Here is a 22,348-nt window from a genome sequence, read left to right on the forward strand (position 1 = left end):
CATGGCGCCCAAATTTCAGGCCCATCTAAACAAGCTAGACGTTCATTAGCACTACGTAGAGATTAGCTTGAATTTTGAGTTAGATATCTCATCATTAGTTGTATTCTTTATCAGAATGCCCAAAATTAACAAACGGAAGAAGGTGTCAAATAGTGAAGATGAAAAATCGTCAAGCTCTTCTGACAGTGGACCTGACGACGTAAGCTTAAAGCCCTACAGAGTTACTTTGAACGAAATACTCATGTTTTATTTTCACTAACTATAGAGAAACCCACCCCCAAAAAATGAAGCAAAAAAAATGGCGACCACATCTACGGCGGCAGCAAAAAAGGCTGATCAAAATCCACCTGGAGATGTTGAGCCATCATGGCAATTGGACAAGCAACGTGTATTGAAAGTTCGATCGTGGAGAGGAAAAGTAATACCATTTCACAGTTAATTTACCGTGACATGTAAACAGTCTATTAGAACAATTTTTTTCATTTTCATTAGACATTCATTGATATTCGTGAGTACTACGAAAAAGATGGACAGCAGTTACCAGGGAAAAAAGGAATAAGTTTGTCAGCCTCGCAATGGAGTAAACTGAAGTCAATCATTCCAGAAGTTGATAAAGCCCTGGAAGAAGTTTAAAATACAAGCAGAGTTGAGGAACACTTTCCTAAAGCATTGGTGTATTCATTGAAAATATTATAATCCAGAAAAAAAGAAATGTGGCAAAGCAAAGAAACCAACAATACAATAATGATTGTTAACATGCAGACCAGAAAAGACTAGAATAATTTGAAATGTGATAAATGTGGAACGTTTGTTTGGAAAACTGTTCAACAATTACGATCGTCATCTTCCTTCTTGTTGATGCTCAACGCATCTGGATTTCCTAATGGATCAAGATCAGCAAATAGATTGTACCATGAAGTCATGTCTTTCCCTGTTTCCTGCAATCAAAATACAAAGGGAGTTCAACGTTTTCTCTTTGTTTATAACAGAAAACAACGTTTACTTTTTTCGAACGGTTTTCATTCATAAATTTTTTTTCGCCGATTTCTTTTGAAATACTCGATGGCAGCAGCTGAGAAGAGGTAGACGTGTCGGAAAGTACGTTAGACGAAGATCCACTGACAAAATCGTTCGACAAAAAATTCGAAGGTAGGTACGAATTCCATTCTCCCTTCGTATCTGTTTTAGCTGATCCGAAAACTTGATCGAAATTAGCTAGAAAACATTGGTCTTGTTGAAAACCAGGATCATTTTTAGCTGTATGGCCTTGGGAAGGATCGCCCTTCACAGATGCTGGTTGTCCGAAATCCAAAGATGCTAGCTCCAACAGTAGCGCATCAGAATCAGTACTGCAACCAAGGTTTAATCCTAAAAGATCATCGGTTCCATCTCCCCCTAAAAGATCTTCAGGAGCTTTATCAAGCAAAGGTTTGCTTTCAGACGAATCTCGCTTGTTAGTTTTGGATTTACTGCGTCCCTTATTGGAGGTTTGTTTGTCTCTTTGTGCATTATTCTGACCCTCGTTCCGACAAGACGAATCTACTTTTTCTTCGTCATGAAATTCACTTTCAAAGAAAAATTCACTAGAGAAAAGACAGAAAGGATTATACATAACGTTCGATCAAATAACCGGATAACTCACAATTTAGGCTCAGGAGACGCGGATTTTTCACCGGCTAGCTTCAGCGAAGTTTCTGCCAATCCTTTGACGAAAGTAAACTCGTACGGCTGATAACCTGTGATTGATAAAGTGATTAAGCAAACAAGAAAAAAATAAACAAAACACGATAACTATAGAAATGAAAAACCTTTATAAGCTTCGGAAACTGTTGTCATCGCGTTTGAGGTCCTCTTCCAGAACGAGGCCGTGTTATCTTGGTACACGATTAGGCCATGAGAAAACATGTTGCAACGAGCGGCTGCAAGCAAGTCGATTTTTTGCAAACAAGCCAGCTTGTGGCGATCAAACTTGGCTTTGCTGGCACGGACATGGCCCTGCACTCGACGGAATTTTTCCAACTGCTTGAATGTATCGGGATCCAACTCCTGGGATACGTTCTTCATCCACAATAACGCACCTCGTCATTATAAGGAAGATAATAATTTCTGTTCAGAAATGTATTAACCAATGACATACTGTACCTCGATAGTCATTGCGACACTTTTCCATTTCGTTGACAGTATAGGAAGTATCTTCAACGGCTCTTTGGCAAAAAGTTTCTACTTCCTATCACGTGAAAAGGAAGATATGTTAAATAACGGCCATTTCTGATTTGCAATAGTGACAGAACATACTGCAACAACATACTTGGTATAAGCGTGCCAGTGGGGACCGTAAACTTGCGCGCTGCTGAGCTGAATATATCATTGCCTTACCAACTGCATTCATCATTTTACCGGCACATGTTTTGTCTAGTTCTCCATTTGTTCGCAGAAAGTGGCCAAAAGTGTTTTCCTCTTGGGATAGGACTAAAAGATAAAATGTGTTTAGATACAAGCACAGAATGAATACTGCAATTAATCCACAACACTGTTTCACTTATATTTACCTTGAAGCCTCTCCTGATATTGCTCAACAACTTTGTACAATTGAGAGCATGTTTCTTGGATGGATAAAAATAGTTCAAGTTTGGCATCCAGTTCAGCATCAGAGGCAACTACGCAGTCATCTTCCTTTTTTCCAAGTCGCCTTAAGATGGTTTGCTTAGCTACCCAAAACTGGTGTTGCATTTTGTTCATAGTGTTTTCAGCACCAGCACTTTGCAAAGTTGATTGTTCAACCCAACGATCAAAAGAGTTTCCACTATACCCACTAGAGAAAGATACGACTGGTGTTACAAATGCTCTTGTTAGTATCACACTATTATGAAATTTACTGTGTTGCCATGGTTTATCCGATTTTCATCAGCAAACAAAGTCGTTGATTTTAGTTATGTGGGTGTTGAGAAGGGTCAGGAGAAGGAAAGTGAAGCCGTACAATCCGCCACTGGTAGGAATAGAGCTTGAGAGGAATTATTTTTGGGGCTCACGTTATGCTTTATTAAACTTGTGAGATACCTGTTTCAAGAACGAAAGATTTTTTTACAAATCAGGGGTTTCGAAACACATAGAGAGTTGAAAAGGAAAGTGGGTGTTTTGACACTTCCTCTTCAGCTTTTGAAGACTAGCGGTGCTCACTGGAACTATAGTCATCGGCTGACGGAGGCTTTTTTTTAACAATGATTCAATCAGAAAGTGGTACAACAATTTTATGAAGTGACTGAAAATTTTGGGTTCACGATCGCTGTAGAGGTACGAAGATTCAGGCTGCATTTAAGTTCTAGAATCTAGGAGCCAAAAAGACGTTTGATGAGACGAGAAAAAACGAGCCAAGAGGATAAGGTTGCTGTTTAGACCATATTTTTACCCAGCCTTGGTTTCACCGCAAACGAATTTCGCTTAAATTGTTAGTTGTTTAGTTTCAATCAAGATTCTCGCGGTAGTTGGGAGAAATGAGTTCCTTGGATAAGAAATACGAGTATGTGATACAAGCAATTGAGCATTTAAAGCATAGAAAAGCTAGACCGGATCTCGAAGGAATCAAGAATTATGCTTTCCGACGCCACGGCATTGATCCCGTAACGTGTTGCGCGGACGTCGATGAGCTCATCGATAGTGAACACATTATTAAAGTTGAATTTAAGGGTCGCACCAGCTACCGCAATGCTGCGAAATACCTTGGACCGGATGCAGCAAATACATCTTCTACAGTGGAAAGCTCACCACAACAACAGACCAGAGATGCTAGTCCTGAACCAGTTTCCTACAGCTCTGCTGTCACAGCAGCTATAGCAGCTATCCTCTGCGATCAACCAACTCCGCCAAGCCAAACAGGAGCAGTCAGCATCAGAAGGTGTGCAATACATAGAAATACTTTTCCAGGGCTTTCCTTTGTCTCATGCTTTTAACATTTGGCCTTTTTGTTTCAGTATTGCGAGCTATCTGCAGTCAAGAGACCATGGAAGATACTCCAGAAAGTACATTGATAATCTCATTGAACGAGAGATTGCAGCATGCAACATAGCTTCAATCAGCAAGGAGACCTTCACCTTACCACCAAGTGTTTTGAAGAATCTTGACCGTAGGTGGAAGCATGAACACATGAAGAGCAAAAGAAAAGCTAGTGGAGCAGCTGAAGACTTGAACAAGTCAAAGAATCAGTTGAACAAGAGTAAAAATGTTCCTAGCAAAGTGGAAAAGTCTCCTCCACCCACTCCTCCACGTCCAGAGCGCGTCGGTCAAAGAATGAAGGTACGATATTATACGCAACTGACTCTAGATAAGTTTACGAATTATTAAAACGTTTCGATCTTGTACGACGCAGAGAGCCAAGAAAGTGTTTGACCCATCGGACGTGGAGGTTATCCCAAGGAAACGCGGTCGTCCTGTAGGAACTGGCAAAAAGAACCGAGAATTGCGCAATAGCTTCGCCACGACCCCGGAGCGATCCAAAAGTCCGTTCCTCCTAACAGGATCATCGCCCCCTAATAGCTATTCCCATTCCGAGTTCAAAGCCTGCCTCCTCTGCAAGTATTATACGGTCATTTTGCGAGGCGTTACTTCGAAAATGCTCGTCTGCTCAGAATGCAATCGAAATGGTTCGATTTTTTTTTTTTTTTCGCAAAAGCTATTCATTGCATGGAGTTGTGTACTAGTTGATGCATTTTCCCATTGTTACAGTTCACGCCAAATGTTTGGGATTCGACCAGGACGTTTTGCCTCGCGTTCCCGAATCGGAATGGAAATGCCCCGATTGCCGCCCTTGCAGCGTTTGTAAACTGGTTCAAGAACAAGTAACGTTGATTTATTAGGACGCATCTCGCATCAGTACTGTCATTTTCTTTCTTACCACCGACAGGACACGGTTTTGCTGTGTTGCGAATGCGACACCACTTTTCATCGTTCTTGCTTGACTTCTCCGCCAGCTACAATGCCAGATGGCTGTTATTGGACTTGTGACGACTGCCGAGCCAACGAGTCGGTCGAAAAGACTCCCGTCAAAGATAGTTCATCCGAAGAAGGCAAAGTCGAAAATAAGATCTCACCGTCACCGTTCCAGCCCTCGGCGCCAATTAGTCTCGGTCCTTGGGTGTTTGGCACGCGGCAACTGGAACTGAAGGGTCCTCCGTTCGAGTGGGATTGCGTTCCGAACCCCGACCCGACCATTCCAGACGCTTCTCAGTGGACCTCCGAGGACGTTCAGAGTTACTTTAGTCGACTGGGGTTCGAAGAACAGGCCACGTTGTTGCGCCACAATGTAATGACGCAAACAAGAACGAAATCGGTGTTGCCAGTTTTATTCTAACTTTTGATTGTTTCCTATTCTCAGGAAATCGACGGTCCGTCTCTGTTGCTAATGAAGAGAAACGACATTGTCGTCAACATGGGGTTGAAGCTGGGCCCGGCAGTCAAGATCTACAACCATATCCGTCGTCTGCAGACGCGTCGCGATGATCTACTTTACGCATAAGTATGCCTGCAAGCTATTAGACTCTTGTCGTCAAAACCAATAAAACAAATCGTAGCAAAATGTGGATGTGCAAGGAGTTGCGGAAAAAGAAGGAGAAATTGAGACATGGAAAATGTGTATCATCTTTTCGTCCCTTCCTTGTTGTAATCATCGTCACACTTTTACAATAAAAGGAATACGAAAGCTGCCGATTGTTCAGTTTCGAATGAAACGACTACATACACACGCGCTGAGAATAGACAGATACACACACACACACACACACACAATCGTACATTACTTTCTCGAAAATGAAATACAAAAAGGAGGGAAAAAAATCGCGGAAAGGGACATCGAACGCGCAACTCAATGAGAAAAAAATGGGATGATTGGCCACGACGATGATGATAAAACATGAGATTGACACTGCCGCGTAAATGAGCAAAGGGAGCTGTACTATGAATTTAAAAAAAAAATAAACGAAAACAACTTAAGTACAGAGAAATCGCTCGACGTGAGACAATTGTCTTCCAGTTGTGTTTGTCACACAACAACGAAATAAATAAATTACAATTAAAAAAACAAACAAAATGGAGAAATAAAAATAGCGCGTTTTTTTTTTTTTTCATGACAGGAATGATATGGCAGAATGTCGGTCAACCAATGAGCTGCCTTTGATAACTTACGTTGGGGCTTGGTAAAAAGCGCACAAAAATGGGTAGTAAAAAGCAGGGGAACAATCATCATCAATCTTGCCCACGTCAAAAGAAATCTCGTCTTCCTGTACATTATTGGCGCCATTATACATTCTTGATTTGAGTAGGATTTTGTCAAAAAACAAAAAAACATTTCTTTTTTTTTCTTTTTTTTGTGACACACAATTTTGACTTTTTGTGCCGTTGTCTTTCTTCTTTTTTGTTTTTTTGTTTGTTCTCCTTCATTATTTTTCCGTTTATTTTCTGCCGTTCAACTGAACATCTTCGGTTCAATTGAAGGTTGCATTTTCAGTTCCACCGGATCCGTCTTCAGCAATGAAACATGAATTTCCAAAAAAAAAAAAAATTGACTCTTTTCACGCCCGGCCGACTCGTACGCGACCGAAATTTAGTTGCCAAGTCATCAACGAGCAAGTGACGCACGACAACGTAAAGAGACTTGCGTGCACCACGGGGAGGGGGTAAAAAACAACACAAAACAAAGGGAGGATTGTTCGAGTGGGTGTGTGTCTGTTTGAGACAAAGAGATTAATAATGAATGGTTTAAAAAATCTCTTTTCCTTTCTTGTCATTTTCATTGTCGTCCACACGACGATCATCATCGAAGGGCACAGTGCGAAGAAAGTGGCGGTGTGGTGAAGGCGTGCCACGGGGGGACCGGAAGCCGCGAATCGGCCTGCGACCAAGGCGGTGACGGTGTCCCGCCGGCCTCGCACTGTGTCCCCTGACGTCAGTCACAGCCAGCGTAGTGATCGAACGATCCCAGATATTCCAAAGCCGATCGGTAGCAAAACTGGTACTGGTCCTTTTTTTTTTTTTTTTATACAAGACGAATAATACATTAAATGAATTGAATTCACTTTCTACGAATGAGATCAATAGAAATGAAAAGGAACATGAAAAAAAAAAAAAGTAGGAAAGGATACCTCGGTTTGAACCATGGCTGGACGTTGCGTGCGCAATATGCGGACCGTCTGGAACACGTCGACGACTCCTTCGTACTGCATCCTCTCCAAGTCGATGCTGAGCGTAATGAAGACACCGGTCCGGCCGACGCCAGCGCTACAGTGGACAGTGATTGGTCCTTCTTGACCAAACTGCTCTTTGGTCTTGTGAACTTGGCCGAGAAATTCGATAAAGCCTTCACCCGATTTGGGCACGCCTTCCTCCGGCCAATCGGTGAACTGGAACTGCCGGACGGTGCGCGACTGTCCGTCTCTGGCGTCCGTCATTTTGAACTCGCGCAAAATGTACTGAGGCATGTTGTATTCCGTCACGGGCTCCACCACTACGTATTGGTATCGAATGGACCTGTCGGACGGCCAGTACTGGTGGCATTTCTCCTGGCCCATTTCCTGCAATTTGGTGAGCATCACAACAATTGTCGAGTTGTGCTCCCAGAGCATGCGCCAAAAGTCCTCGGTCGTCTCCATGAGCGGCCCTTGGGTGGCGATGTAGGCGTTCCGGTATCGGTAGCCATCGACAAAACTGGCGTTGATGTAGTCGCTGCCCTCGACGCCGCGCATCGGCTGCAGAATGACGCGCGTCGACTCGTAGGGCAACACGTTGACCAACCGGTTCTTGGGTTTGTTGACGGGCAGGCTGGCGCTGACGAAACGGCCCGGGTGGGTCCGAATGGCCGCCAGCTTCTTGAATTCCATCTGCATGCCCGTCATGGTGGAGAGGGTGCCGCCGGCCTCGGCGCGCGCGCACGGCTGCAACAGGTTGTGGAGGTGGGCGTGGAGGGAGCGGGCCGGAATCTCCGTGTCGCCGCACGTCACGGCCTCCAGCAGAGCGTCGTGAATGAAAATGTACTGGTCTTCCGTTTGGACCATGTAATTGCGCTGGGCGCGGAGGACCGTCACGTGACCGTAGACGTCGATTGTGTTCTCGTAGCGCAGACGCTCTAGCATCGAGTCGATAACGATGAAGGCTCCAGTCCGGCCTACACCGGCGCTGCAGTGGACGATCATGGGTCCGGCGTCGGCCGAATTGAGTGCCCGCACTCGCTTCAGGAACTGGAGGAACGGGGCCGGATGGTCGGGCACGCCGTGATCCGGCCAGGCCGTGAACTGCAGCTGCTTGATCTCGCGGTGCTCGCTCGTGCCCAGCCGGTGCAGCTGGAAAGTGCGGACGCAGTAGGTGGCCAGCTCCTGGACGTCCGTGATCATGACGCTGACGACTCCGTACGTGTCGGATCCGCGGCTGGGCCAGTACTGGTCGCACTTGATGCGGGCCCGCTCCTCCAGCCGCGTCATCATGACGATCGTCGACGTCTTCTGTTCCCAGCACATCCGCCAAAAGTCGGCAAACGACTCGGGCAGCGGTCCCTGGGTGGCGACGTAGGCGTCGCGCTTGCGGTAGCCGTCGCAAAAGTTGCCGTTAATGTAGTCGCTGCCGGGCACGCCCGGCACCTGTTCCAAAATGACACGAGAGTGGTCGTAGGCGATGACGTTGGCGTAGCGGTTCTTGGGCTTGTTGATGTCGGCGTTCGAGTGTTCCCAGGTGAACTGCTGGCCCGTTTCGATCGATTCGTACTCTTGCGAAAACTTGAGGTTGTCGTTGGCCTTGAGGGCCTCGATGTGCAGGGCGATGTCGTGGATGGCGATGGGCGGATGCGAAGCCATTCCCGGCGTCTGAAAGTTCAATCGACGCAATTCGACGGGATCGTTGACGGGGGCCGCGCACGACGAGGCGCCCCCGCCCGCGCCCCCACCCGCCCCGGCCCCGCCACCGGCCGACAGGCAGGCGTCGGCCAGGCCACCGACGCCTCCGCCCATCAGCGGCTTGGTGACGGACGAGTGGTCCGACGATTTGGGCGAGCGGCGACGCTTGCGCGAGCAGACGGCCACGACGATGACGAGCAGCACGACGAAAACGACGCCCGACGCGGCCAGGGCGATCCAGAGGAGGCCGGCCTCTTCCGTGTCGGGGACGGGGACGTAGGACGAGTCGACGTTGCCCACGTTGGGATTGGGCCGCTGCGGCAGCTCGCCGGCCGGCGCTTCACGCATGTCCAGCGCCAGGTAATCGGAAAACGGGCTGGAAGTGTAGAGGTGCTTGTGCGGCGTGTCGACGACGGCCCGCAGGAAGACGCGGTAGCGCATCATCTTGTCCAGTTTCTAGTTTCCAGCAAAATAAGCGCATTAAAAAAAAAACAACAACAAAAAGATAATGTTTGCAATGCAAACCAAAAAAAAAAAAAAAAGACTTCAAAGACTCACCCGATTGAGCATGCCTTCAAACTCTTGGCCGTTGCCCAGCAAAAAAGTGTAGGGCACGTTGCGTCGCAAAAACTTGGCCGCCACGTAGGGCTGTGCGCGCTCCTCCGACGGTTTTGCCGCTCCCGCTTTCAGATTAGCTTGCCCGCCTTGCTGACCACCACCGCCTTGCTGACCACCACCGCCTTGCTGACCACCACCGCCTTGCTGACCACCACCGCCAACGCCCGGCATCAAGTCGCTGTTCATAAACTGGTCGGGCTGTTTGTGCTCGGTCCGTTTGTCTTCGGGGACGACGACGAGCAAGTAGTGGCTAATGGGCCCGTACTCTTCCGAGGCCTGCGGCAGGATGACGGTGATCTCCTCGCCGTTGAGGACGCCGTAGAAATCGGGCTTGACCATGGGCAGAGGGGCGGCCATTTGGGTGGTGACGGTGATGCGAGCCGGCGGCCTGTACGATCGGTCCGGCGGGACGGCGCTGACGTTGACGTTGTAGGTCGTAAAGGGCGACAGCTCGTTAACGGAGAAGGAGAGCGTGTCCTGCGAGAGGATCGACGTCTGCGGAGTGATGACCTGCGTCTGCGTGATGCCCTGAGAGTCGACAAACTCCTTGACGGCGTCGAACGTGACTTTGTAGCTGACCGGATTGAGGCGGATCGGCTGTTGCCACGACAACGACATCGAGTGGGTGCTGACCGAGTGGGCCCGCAACTCGGTCGGCACGTCTTCCGGCTTGACCGTCACCGTCACCTTGTCAGAGAGACGGCCGTAGCCCGACTTGGTCCGGGCAGCCACCGTCACGGCGTACTGCGAGTTGCGCTCCAGGTTCGAGAGCTCGCACGAGCCCGTCACGGGCACCGATTTTTGCTGCCACTCGTCCAGGTCGTCGACGGCCGTCATCGTGTAAAAGACCGTGTAGCCGATGACTTTGCCGCGGCCGGGCACCGTCTCCCACCACACCTCGACCGACGAGAAGGATGTGGCCATGGCCCGGACGCTCATCGGGGCCCGGACAATGTCGCGCTCCGTCCGGAAGAGGACGCGGTCGCTGAACGGGCCGGAACCTTTGTTGGTCCGCGAGTAGATGCGGAACTCGTAGTCCATGTTCTCCTCCAGCGACGTGAAGACGGCCTTGCCCACCGAGCCGGAAACGTTGCGCTCCGTCACGACGCTGTTGTCCACCTTCTTGTAGAACTGGATCAGGTAGCCCGTGACGCGGCCGTTGCGGTGCTCCAGGGCCGGCACGTCCCAGCGGATGACGACCACGTCGGGCGTCTGGAACCGGTACGTGATGTTGGTCGGAGGGCCGGACGGGGCGCCCTCGGGAGTCGGAAGGATCTGGACGGCTTCCTGGCCGTAGCCGATGTGGTTGCGGCCGGCCACGCGGAACTCGTACTCTAACCCGCGCTCCAGCCCCTCGATGAGCCGGTGTTGGACTTGCGGCCCGTCCAGCAGCAACTCGTTGACGATGACGTTGTTGTTGTTGTTGTTGTTGCTGTCGGTGGCCAGCGAGCCGGACGTCGCGTCCTTGGGCCCGTAGCGTAATCGATAGCCTTTGAGCTCGCCGTACGTCTGCGTCGGCCGACTCCAAACGACTTCGACGCTCACCGTCGGCTCTTCCTTGACGATCTTGAGATTGACGGCCGGCCGATTGGGCACGCCGCCCGGCGTCGTGACCTTCTTGGGCGGGGATCGCGCTCCGTCACCTTTACGGGTCAATGCGGCCACCTGAACGGCGTATGACGTGTCCGGTTGGAGGCCTCCGATCGTGTACTCTTCGACGACGCCCACGTCGTAGCGCAAGGGTTGGCCCACAACGGCATCCTAAATTGTTTGAAATTCGATGTTGATGACCATCGGCCTCCAATAAAAAATGAAAATGAAAAAGAAACGGACCTTTGCGTCCACTTCCTGGACGTGGATCTGGTAGCCTCGAATGATGCCGTATTGCTCCTTTTCGGCCGGTGGCTTCCATTCGACGCGGATGGACGTCGAGTTGACCGAGATGACGGTCACTTTCTGCGGATCACCGGGCACTACATCGAAGGCACGCGCCCCAATTTTTGACAAAAAGAATTTCCATTAGTTGACGGTGCACAATGAAATGGCGAGTCACGAAAAACATCGACACAAAACAGAACATCAAACAAAAAAAAAAAAAAAAAAAAGAAATGAATGAAAACGCAGAAACACAAATTGAAACGAGGGGGGGAAAAACGAATGATGGGTTTTTATGTTGATCAAGACGACAGCAAACAAGACACACGCACGAAAGAAAAAAAATAAAAAATAAATAAATAAATAACACGACCAATTTTTTTGTTTTTTTTTTTGTAAGGGCGACTGAAGGTGGCGGTTTAAAAAAAAAAAAACAAAAAAAAAAAGGCTTGAGAAAGGATTGGAGGAAAAAAAGGGAAAATGAAATTCAGGAATCAATTGATTGGAATGTGTTTTGATGGGAGAGAGGAAATGAGGCATCTATGCTGGCCGAGACAGACACAAGAAACAAGAGAATGAAAACGAATGCTCCAGGATGTGTAAGGAGTTGGACGTGGTTCACGACATTGATGTGTCCCTCTATTGCCTATTTTGATTGACCCCCCCCCCACCCCAACGACCAGATCATTGAATCTGGTCTCAATTTGAAAATGGAAAAGGAGAGTAGAGTCACCACACGCTACTTTCCGTCTCGATGATTCATCGCTCCTCCCGTCCAAATTGATCCGTTTCCTGTCGCAAAGAGCAACGCGCATTTCTAGCCAACTCAATGAAAGCCACTACCGCGCAGCGCTACACTGGCCCACCCAACACTTTCCAAAATGGCACTAGGACTGAATATTTTTTTTTTTTTAATATGCAAGACATCAAAAACAAATCAAATACAATTGGCTAAGGCGTGGCAAGAGCCATTCGACGTCTTCCATTCGGCAAAAGCGGAACGAACGCGGGTAAATAAATAAATTTAAAAAAAAAATCAAATAAACAGACGAAAATGAAAAATGGGAAAAGGAGTCGAGGAAGACGACGACAAAGTACACGACATAATCGCCGTCGTGTTTGTCGTAGAGCTCGACCTGGTGCGCGCATGTGTCTGTGTGTGTTGATAGGAAGAGAGCGGCGGGGGAACAGGGAGAGGAAAGAGTTTCATATTTTTTTTTGTGTTTTTTTTTTTTTTGAAGGACGCGCTCTCGTGTTATTACATCTATTGATTACTTACTCGCCATCTGCCGGAAGCAGCCGCAATACAAGCGCCTAAGATGTGTGTGTGTGTGTGTGTGCATGTGTGCGCGAGTGGAACGTTCAAGAAATGAGAAAACGTGATGATAATATTGAAAAAGAGAGAGAAAAAAGAAAAAAAGAAAGGGTGCGATAGAACCAGTTAAATAGGTGTCGGTGCTGATTTTTAAAAGTGAATTTTCCAGAAAAAAAAAAAAACGAGATATAAATTGAAAAAGAAAATGGTGATATGATACGTGAGATCAAAGTGGTGCAGCAACGCAGACTGAGACGTGAGTGATAAAAGTGCCAAGAGATCAGACGCAAACGAACATTTGAAAAAGAAATATTTTCTAAAAAAAAAAAAAAAAAAAAAAAAAAAATGGTCCCTGTGATGCGATTGATATGCGAATGTAGAGCGCATATCTTCTTACCCCGCGTGACGTAAGGCTGATCAATTGTAAATTGAACCGTGAGGGGGAGAGTGCCGGAAGTGCGTGAGGTGACGTGTGGGGATTAGGATGTGCCCAAGGTGTGTGGATGAGGAATTGCACTAGCAAAACACAGTTGAAAAACAAAAGGCAAAATGACGGGGAAGAAGTAGATGACGAAAAGAGTGTCACTGACAGACTAAGAAAGTGCGCCAGACGAAAACGAAAGACAGGTGAGAGAGTAAGTGAGAGAGTAAGTGAGTAAGAGAGAGAGTAAGAGAAACAGACAGGAAAGAGTTGAAGACTCGAGCGAAACACTCAAAGGGAAACGAAAAGGAACGGTGGCAAAATGGAAAACGAGACAATGAGTGCGAGACATAATCCAACCAGATGAGATAAAAAAAAAAAAAAAAAATAATAATAATAATAATAAATAGAGAGAGTGAATAAAAGAGAGAGAGAGAGAGATACGGAAAGAAGGAAAACAAGACGGATAACTAGAAAGTGGAAAAACACAAGAATAGTCATCTAAATGTGAAAAGAATTAGCGATAGCGGCCGCTAGTGCACACCCAATCATTACGACAATTTTCAATTCAAACGAATGAAATTTTCAAAACCAAACTAAACCAAAATGAGAGAATTATTTGTTGTTGTTTTTTTTTTTCAAGGTAACAGACGACGGCTGAGAAGGCATTAAAATGAAAAGAGGCACTGTACCAATGACGGAGTCTGTGATTTTGTGTGATTTTTTTTGCATTGCGACATGTGTGTGCGAATATGGCATCGGTTTAGATAAACGCGTGTTATAAACCAAGTGCGTACGACCCAATAGAAGAGGCAGCGTAAAAACGGCCACAAAAAAAGAAAAAAAAAAAAAAAGAGACAAAGAGTGAGAGAGACAGAAAGAAAGACACAAGGCAAATCGATTGACTGCATCATCACTGTGTGCGACGCAATCGAATTGCGTCGCACAGCCCACTTAACTCTTAACGAAATTCACTGAATATCTTAAAACAAGAGGATAGAGACACGGAAGTGAAAGACATTGGCCCGTTTTTCTCCAACATGTTGTCCAACAAAGTGCGATTAAAAGAAGAAGAAGAAAAAGAAGAAGAAGAAGAAGAAGAAGAAGAAGAAGAAGAGTCACACAGGAAGGAAATTTCCTTTAAAATCTTAAGCACCATTTTTTTTTTTTTTTAGTTCAATCAAATGAGTTGTTAAGAGCACAGCAAAAGAAAGGGTCATCTAATCGGCTGACAGTTGGAAAATCGTGTCGTCATCAAATCAATAGTCGTAACGTTAAAGGCGATGTTAGTAGTGATGTTAAGGCGATGAGCATTTGTAAGAATTAGCGACACATGTCTAGAGAATTTGAACGTACCATCTTCCTGGGTTCGGACGGTGATGGACTCGGAGGGAGGCCCATCACCGACGACGGTGCCGGCCAGAAGCCAAATGCGATATTGGGTCCATTTCTTGAGCTCCTCCAGTTTGAACTCGGTGCCGCCTTGCAATGGACTTTTGAGCATCATTTCGATGGCCTCCTTGTCGGGCCTTGTGGCTTCGACGTAGTACAGCTTGTAGTGCGATATGTGCCCGTTTTGTTTGTCCACGGGCGGAGGGCTCCACACAACGCGCACCGAGCTGCTGTCCTCCGGCTCGGCCCGAACGTTTTGCGGCGGCGCTGTCGGAACTGTTTTGTTTTTTTTTTTTTTTTTCATTTCCCGTTCATTTCAAGGTTGGTTTTTGTTTTTATAATGTTGACGCAACAACAACAAAAAAAAAACAAACAAAAAACCGAACGGGATGGGTGGAGAAAAATAAAAGAAAACACGATGGAAACGTTAAATGACTTGTCAACTGAAACGGGCGAAATAATTCAACGAATCGAAAAAAAAAAAAAAATCAAATCAAATCAAATAAATATATGGTATGGAATGAAATGATATAAAGGGCGATGAAAGTCGGGTCAGTGCTTCTTAATCTTAAAGGTAGCCTATCGAATTAAAATAGCTTGCCTTACGTCAAGTGCTAGCATCCAATCGATAGCATCGATTGGTTAGCGTACGTTACATGCATATAGCGCAGCCAATTGTTAATGGCCTCACTTAGCCCGACATACGGATCGATAACCAACGAGTTCTTGGCCATCAAATGTCAAAATCATAATGGAACAAAAACGCTGTTACAAGTCAAAAAAAAAAAAAAAAAAAAAATCAAATTGAATTTGCAAAACTGAAAAGTGCGATGATGCAACGAGAGAGAGAGAGAGAGAGCATATCGAGAAGGAAATACAAACGAGTGTGTGGCATCGTTCTGTGCAAGTGATGTGCCTGCTTGCGTCACTTACCTTTTTTTTTGTTTTTTTTTTTTTTTTGTTTTTTTATGCTTTCGGTGGCTTGTTACGAGCACGACGACACAACAACAACAACAAGAACACGAAGAACAACAACCACCTCGACGATGGTTGACTCGTTGACACGAACATTCAATCACGACGCGTCTTGACACGGTCGATTGTTATTTGTTCAAGGCGTCGATTAGCGTTTGAAACGAGACAAGTGGAGGAGCACGGCGGGCGGTGGGGGACGGAAAGGGAGGGGACTGTTTCGAGCGCGAGAGAGTGGACACTAGTTGAAACCCCCTCTTTTTTTTTTTGTCTCTTGTTTCTTTCCAAAAAAAAAAAAATAAAATAAAATGAGGAAAAAAGATGGAAGACCTACCGTATTGGTCGGTGCGTACGGGAATGGGTGGCGTAGTGGCCCCTTCGCCGCGTTTCGATTTGGCCGCCAGCCAAATGTAATAGAGCGTGTTGGGCTGCAAGCCGTTGAGGACGTACGTTTCACTGACGGGCAACGACCGGTGATGTTTCTCCTGATCGAGCCACAAACGAGAAAAAAGAAAAGCGACACGGTGAAATGGCCGGCCATAGAAATGCCAATAGGCAAAAATGTAGGCAAACGTAAGGTCGTAAACTACCTTGGTGAACGTGTCGTTCCAGTAGAGCTCGTAACTGTTGACATTTTCGCCCGTGTGGTGAGGCCTGGCCCATTCGAGCGAGACGGACGTTGCCGAGACGTCGATGGCCCTCAGTCCGGTCGGTTGGCTCGGAACGCCGTGCTGCGTCTTGACCTGGACGGGCGTCGACAGCGGTCCACTTCCGACGCTCGTTTCGGCCTGGACGCGGATCGTGTAGATCGTGTGCGGAGTCAAATCGCTGATGGTCGTCAGCAGATTATGGTCGACCACCTGCGAGTCCCACGACGCGATCGGAAGTCCGGGATTGGTCGTGTAAAACACTTTGTATCCCTGCGGTCATTTATTTATTTATTTTTTTTTTTTTAAACGCCGGGTCAAGCAAACAGAAAACAAACAACAACAACAACAACAACAACAAAGGATTCGACATTTTTTTTTTTTTCTGAAATTAGGAAAGCCAGCCCCCCCCCCCCCTTTTAGAATGAACTAACCCGTCCAAAAAAAAAAAAAAAAAAAAAAAAAAAAAAAAAAAAAAAACAAGAAAGAGAAATGGATGATGGTGGGACGGGCACACTTACGATGACTTGGCCGTTGGGCGTGTCCGGCTCTTCCCATTGGATCAGCATCGTCGTCGAGCTTAAAGGTCGCACTTGAACGTTTTTCGGCGCCGTTCCCGGTTCTAGACAACAAGCAGCAAAACATTAAACAACGTCATCATCATCATCATCTATTTGAGACGGAGGTAAAAAACCAAAAACTCCTCCTTCCCATTTTCTGGCTGCTACAGCCAGTCTGCAAAGCATCATCAAATGAGAATCACACCAAAATCAATGAGAACAACAACAGCCAGAAAACAAAAAAAAAAAAAAAAAAGGGGGGGGGGGCCGATCGAATAACAAGACGAAAAACCGAAACTAAAACTAAATGGAACGCGACATACAAAAGAAAAACCAAATTTGAACCAACAAAAGTCAAAGCGAAAACAAAAAAAAAAAAAAAAAACTGTTGTTGTAACAAAAGATGTTCTTAAACTTAAACTTAAAAAAAAAAAAAAGAAAGAAAAACAAAGAGCTAAAAAATGTAAGGTGGGCTATAAAGTACGCAGAAAACAAGCGGCAAAGAAGAAATGAAAGTTAACGAGGCAAGCACTCGAGCAAGTCGAGTAGGTCGTCGTCTTCCTCGAGTGGCCCAACTTTTTCCCATTTTCTTTCATCTCTTCTTTTTTTTTTTTTTTTTTCACCACTTCTCTCTATTCTGTTTCCCCCCCCCCCCTTCATTCTATGTAACAATCAAAAATGAAATCATAATCACCATCAAGACAAGGCTAAACTGAGGTAGGGTGAGGCGATGCCTTGCCCCAAAAAATGTTTTCATTCAAACGCCAATGAAAAGTTGAAGAGAAAATGCTAAAAAGAAATAGGAAAAAAAAAAAAAAAAAGAACGAAAAAGTTGGCCATCTCTACAGGGGGAAAAAAAAAAAAAAAAAAAAAAACCAAAAAAAACGGCAAAGCTACGAAACTGGTGTACGACTGATAAACGGGTGGATGTGTTATTCCAATTAGGAACTTACTTGGTCCTCCGTACGTGGGATCGGCTTCAAAGCGGATCGATTAGAGAGAGCGAGAGAGCCGCAAAACGAGGGGAGGGGGGCAAATGCACCCAAAAATGATTTGGTCGGTTAATCAGTTAATCGGTTAATCGAGACAAACGGGAAGTTAAAATTGCAAAGTTTTTGCACAAGCCAATGAGACGATTGAACGGAATGCTTCGACTTGTGCACACTGACACGCGCACGACGGCGCACCTAGACCCAATTAGCGTTTGTACCTGTTTCTCCGGTGGTGACAAAAGTGGCCGTGCTGGCCAAACCGCGGCCGATGGCGCTGACGGCCACCACGTAGAATTCATACTCGGTGAACGGATTGAGATTCTGGACCGTGTAGTAGTTGGTTTTGAGTCCGACAACTTCCGAATGGTCCGCCGTTGGAGCCAGTTTGGGTTTGTACTGGATGACGAACTCGACGGCCTCGCTAGGCGGCCCGTCGTAATGCCAACTGATGTGCACTGAAGTGGCCGTTATCTCCGAGATGCGAACGTTGGAGGGCGCGTAGGGCAGCTCTGTTTTTGTTTTTGTTTTTTTTTGTTTTCCCCCGATTGTTCATTCAAGTTCAGGTGGGCATATACAAAAAATAAAAAAACAATAAAAAAAAAGTGGGCCGTCAGTTGAAGCAAAGCCAAAGAGTGAAAGGCAAAAGGGAAGAGAGATGAATACCTTCGACTCTGACAAAAGTGGTGTTCTCCACTTGGCCCAGCTTGCTGGAAGCGACGCAAGTGTAATTGGCCGACTCTTGGATGTCCTCGAGGACGAGGATGTTGCGACCGATGGGCAGCGAATGCTCCGGCTCCAAATCCTCCAGGCCTTTGCGCCACTTGACGTACGGCATAGGCGAACCTCCGGCGACGCATGTAATGTTGAGCGACGAGCCCGGCTTGACTTCGTGGATCGACTGCAGTGGCATCGAAAAGTAAGGAGGCACTCGGCGAACTGTTTCACATTTTTAGTTTGTTTTGTTTTGTTTTGTTTTGTTTTGTTTTGTTTTGTTTTGTTTTGTTTTGTTTTGTTTTGTTTTGTTTACAATCAATTTTCAAGTGAACGTCAATCGGAAGGAAAGTAGGAAAGAAAGAAAGAAAGAAAGAAAAGCCTCACCTCGGACGTGCAGCGTCGATACGTTCGATATTTCAATGCCGAGCGAATTCTCGGCAACGCACTCGTACTTGCCTTGGTCCTCTTCTTCGCTGTTGATGATCTGCAGTGAACCTGTGGTTTTTTTCGTACCAACAAATATCCAAAATGACAAACTATCAACTTGTCGATGAAAACAAATCGAGTTGAAAGAGATGAAAAAGTCAATGCAAGCAGCAGGAAAAATGTGCGCCCCCATAATCAAATGAATCGATCGTCTTTGAAGCGAAAAAAAAAAAAAAAAAAAAAAAAGCCGAGTTCCGTGGCCGAGTTGCATTCGCTTGGGGCTATCGGTGCGTCGTTCGAAAACCGCAAAGTGGAAAACGATTTCCACAAGAACGGGAATCAATCACGTCATTGGCAGACGGCCGTTGCTTCGCACACAACATCGACATACACGCAAAGTCACTCATCCGAATAAGGGTTTCCCCCCCCCCCCCCCCCCCTGAAAAAAAAAAAAAAGAAGAGGGAGGTAAGGAAGGAGGGGCTACAAAGTTGAACCATCAGTCATCGAATCATGTAGCGGTTGGTTAGCAAGTCGACCGGCTCCTCGTCAAACTTGACGGTTGTACGTTAGCTCTTTTGGCTATGAGTAAGGGCCATCCAACATGTATGCCGGGCTTTGAAAACGTCGATTTCAAGGGACCACGTCAAAGGCCCACTCGCGTCTTTCTACTCCCGATGCCACGTTGAAGCGGAAAAGCGGAAAGGCGGAAAGGAGGAAAGGCGGAAAGGCGGAAAGCGTACCTTTGGATTTCGAGTCGGAGGCGAGTTGTTGGTAGCGAGGATTCGACAGATTGACGGGCACCATATCGCGGATCCACGAGATGGACGGCTCCGGAATGCCTGAAGCGCCGCACTCGAGCAGATGCGTCCGACCCTTTTCCACCACGGGCAGTTGGGCCGGCCAAGAAGTGATTCGCGGAAAACCCGAAGGCAAGTCCGTCTCTGTTTTTTCAAATGCAATGCAAACAAATAAACAATTAGATGCGTCACGCCAAGTCAATCATAACGATAGCGGAAGGACTATATATTTATAATATAAAAAAAAAAAAAAAAAAAAAAAAACAAAAACAAAAACAAAAAAACAAACCCAATGGCATTCAATGCCTATTTAAGAAGCAATCAGCGCTGGCTAATTGGTCAGTTGATGTTTAGGCCATCGCATCACAAGATTGCCCGGGACGTATCCGAGAAAACGAATCCGAGAAAACGAATCCGAAAAAAAGAAAGGGGCCAAATAGAGGCTCATCATCTTTTTGAAATAAAGTAAGGGGAAAAGATGCGAGTTACAGCGACACGTCAAAAGACGACGAAAGAAAAAGAAAAAAAAAAAAATGGAAACGCCGCGTCATGATGATGGTGTCGGCCAAACGATTCGATACTTGGCAATTGGACTACGCCCCCCTTCGCGCGCGCTGCTTGTGGCCGACATGAACTCGGACAGCTGGACGGAGGCTAGCAACTGGCCCATGGCCTCCCTCTCCCTGTCCATTGGCTCGTTCCCATTTTTCTTTGATTTCTTTTTTTTTTTCCTTCTATATTTTATCTGTAGACAGCAAGCAATGCAATAATATATTGCTTAGCTGGCCACGATTGAGCCGCGACGCGCCTCACGCAAATAAAAAAAAAAAAAAAAAAAAAAAAAGAGAACGGGGGGAGGAAGACGGGAAGGAGGACGGCCTGCTTTCGGGGGATGTTTGCAATGAGGAGGGGGGGGGGGGATGATAAAAAAAAAAAAAAAAAAAAAAAAAAAGGAGAGAAGCTTGTTCTATCCCATGGTGCGTGTATCGCTGCGGGTGTCGGTGTGTGTGTGTCTGACCCGTCAAGCATTTCACGCTCGGATGACGGCGACAACCCGAGTCAGCGATTTTCTGTCTCCGCTTCCTCCTCATCCGTCTCCTACACACGCGATTTAAAGGCGCAAAATCTTCAAGAAACATCTACAAGATATAAAGAAAAGGAACGAAGCAAGACCATAACGGACGACAATCGGACGGCTGAGAGAGAGAAAAAAAAAAAAAAGAGAAGGTGGCGCTGATGGTGACGTTGCCTATCTGACGGTGTATCAAATATGCGCGCACACACGCGCACACACACACACACAAAAAGGGGGAAAGAGATCATTACACGTGCTCCCAACTTTGATGGTGAACAAGCATTTGGCCTCTTTCTCTTTTCCATTGCCTTGCGTCTAGAAAAATTTCCCCTCCGAAAAAAAAAAGAAGAGGAATAACGAGGGACGCGCCTTAAGTCGGATGGACAAGGAACCAGCAAGAAAAATTGAAAAGAAAAAAGGGTGGAAATGCGGCCCTACCACGTCACCGTTTTCCGGATGGCAAGCCGATATTTTAATGGTCGGTCTCATTTGAATATTATTCGGCTCATTCTTCAATTGCTATTTCTCTTTTTCTTTTTTTTTTTCTTTTTTTTTTTCCATTTAATGCGGCATTCGAGGAAAATTGAGCGCGAATTTCGAAAAAAAAAAAAAAAAAAAACCCAACAACATCAACCATAAAAAAAGAAAACGAAAAAATGCATCACTGTGTTGGTTCCTTGGGCTAAAGGATGCCGATAGATGAACGATACGAGGGTATATAAAAAAAAAATAATAATAATAAAAATAAAAGAGGTGGGGAGGTAGTGAGAGGAGGCAATCTATACTGCTGCTAGTGATGATTAGATTAGCCAGAGGCAGAAGGGAAGCAAGAAAAGCCATTGTGTGTGTCTGTGTCGTGCGGCCAGAAAGAAGGGGGGGAGCTGGGCAATAAAGCTTGCGCTCGATGACAAGAGGATCAAATAAGGAAAAGAAATAGGAAATAAAAATGGCTTCTCATCTTCTACGCTCACTTGTTTCTTTTCTCTTTCTTCTTCTTCTTCTTCTTCTTCTTCTTCTTCTTATACATGCGGCAAGCGAGGTAGGGAGGGCCAGAGCATTTGCAACGGTAAAGCTAGGAATCCGGCCCGTTTTCCTCTGACGACGGGTCGTATTTTTTCATTCCCCCCCCCATCCACATGATCCATCGATGATCGGCCCCGTCTGCATTTCGGCAAAACGATCCACTCGGCCTACACACACAGCGGAGAAGAATGGGCGACTGGAAAGAGATGGGAAAACACTTCTTCTTCGGCAAAGGGGACCACGGTTAGCAAAGGAGGGGGGGGGGGGAACCCAGCTGCTATATTTGATAGTCTCTCTTTGTGTGCGTGCGTGAAAAAGTCCATAAAAATCTATGATTACATCAACGGTTGATGGTAGATGGAACGGCAGATGATTGCAAGAGTCGGTCGTCCTGACAACGGCCGTCTCACAACGTCAAGCCGTACGCGGTGTGCCGTTGTTCACAGTTTCTCATTCTTCATTCGATGCTTTATCGCCCTGCTTTGCGGTGACGAGGTACCAACCAACCAACCAACCAACCAACCAACCAACCAACCAACCAACCAACCAACCAACCAACCAACCAACCAACCAACGAATAAAAAGAGTGACATTGCCATATAGAGATTTCAGCCGCAGGCCGTCCCATTTGCCAGCAGAGGCTGCCTCAT

General features: G+C 46.3%; 4 protein-coding genes across 5 annotated transcripts in view; 2 read left to right on the forward strand and 2 right to left on the reverse strand.

The window, feature by feature from the left end:
* Nucleotides 1-761, forward strand: LOC130701463 (RNA polymerase II transcriptional coactivator-like). Its single transcript, XM_057523445.1, has 3 exons — nt 1-199; nt 266-418; nt 493-761. The coding sequence occupies exons 1-3, from the start codon at nt 116-118 to the stop codon at nt 631-633; spliced, it is 378 nt and encodes a 125-aa protein (XP_057379428.1). The 5' UTR covers nt 1-115; the 3' UTR covers nt 634-761.
* Nucleotides 658-14,773, reverse strand: LOC130701425 (islet cell autoantigen 1-like). 2 transcript variants are annotated; one of them, XM_057523403.1, is made up of 9 exons: nt 14,764-14,773; nt 2,877-2,997; nt 2,550-2,812; nt 2,309-2,469; nt 2,143-2,227; nt 1,809-2,078; nt 1,643-1,736; nt 1,004-1,583; nt 658-938 (listed from the first exon to the last, which is right to left on the reverse strand). In XM_057523403.1, exons 2-9 carry the CDS (start codon nt 2,885-2,887, stop codon nt 825-827), a joined length of 1,578 nt encoding a protein of 525 aa, XP_057379386.1. In that variant the 5' UTR covers nt 2,888-2,997; nt 14,764-14,773; the 3' UTR covers nt 658-824. The 2 variants fall into 2 exon arrangements, with proteins under 2 accessions (XP_057379386.1, XP_057379385.1); XM_057523402.1 differs by lacking the exon at nt 14,764-14,773 and adding an exon at nt 3,058-3,184 and having other exon boundaries at nt 2,877-3,001.
* Nucleotides 3,395-5,695, forward strand: LOC130701420 (protein let-418-like). Its single transcript, XM_057523394.2, has 6 exons — nt 3,395-3,892; nt 3,969-4,290; nt 4,364-4,637; nt 4,720-4,832; nt 4,898-5,296; nt 5,369-5,695. Exons 1-6 carry the CDS (start codon nt 3,492-3,494, stop codon nt 5,507-5,509), a joined length of 1,650 nt encoding a protein of 549 aa, XP_057379377.1. The 5' UTR covers nt 3,395-3,491; the 3' UTR covers nt 5,510-5,695.
* LOC130701392 (tyrosine-protein phosphatase Lar-like) overlaps nt 5,629-22,348 on the reverse strand; it is a 22,465-nt gene continuing 5,745 nt past the window's right edge. Inside the window, exons 4-17 of the mRNA XM_059497309.1 lie at nt 19,544-19,744; nt 18,761-18,871; nt 18,326-18,598; nt 17,881-18,171; nt 17,624-17,647; nt 16,632-16,732; nt 16,054-16,383; nt 15,798-15,948; nt 14,456-14,767; nt 13,792-13,803; nt 11,322-11,461; nt 9,429-11,249; nt 7,131-9,326; nt 5,629-7,009 (exon numbers count right to left, since the gene is read on the reverse strand). Of these exons, the coding sequence (XP_059353292.1) occupies nt 6,935-7,009; nt 7,131-9,326; nt 9,429-11,249; nt 11,322-11,461; nt 13,792-13,803; nt 14,456-14,767; nt 15,798-15,948; nt 16,054-16,383; nt 16,632-16,732; nt 17,624-17,647; nt 17,881-18,171; nt 18,326-18,598; nt 18,761-18,871; nt 19,544-19,744 (6,038 nt within the window). The 3' untranslated portion in view covers nt 5,629-6,934. The remainder of the gene's footprint in view (nt 7,010-7,130; nt 9,327-9,428; nt 11,250-11,321; nt 11,462-13,791; nt 13,804-14,455; nt 14,768-15,797; nt 15,949-16,053; nt 16,384-16,631; nt 16,733-17,623; nt 17,648-17,880; nt 18,172-18,325; nt 18,599-18,760; nt 18,872-19,543; nt 19,745-22,348) is intronic.

Source organism: Daphnia carinata, chromosome 10, assembly GCF_022539665.2.
Source record: "Daphnia carinata strain CSIRO-1 chromosome 10, CSIRO_AGI_Dcar_HiC_V3, whole genome shotgun sequence".
Classification (NCBI taxonomy): domain Eukaryota; kingdom Metazoa; phylum Arthropoda; class Branchiopoda; order Diplostraca; family Daphniidae; genus Daphnia; species Daphnia carinata.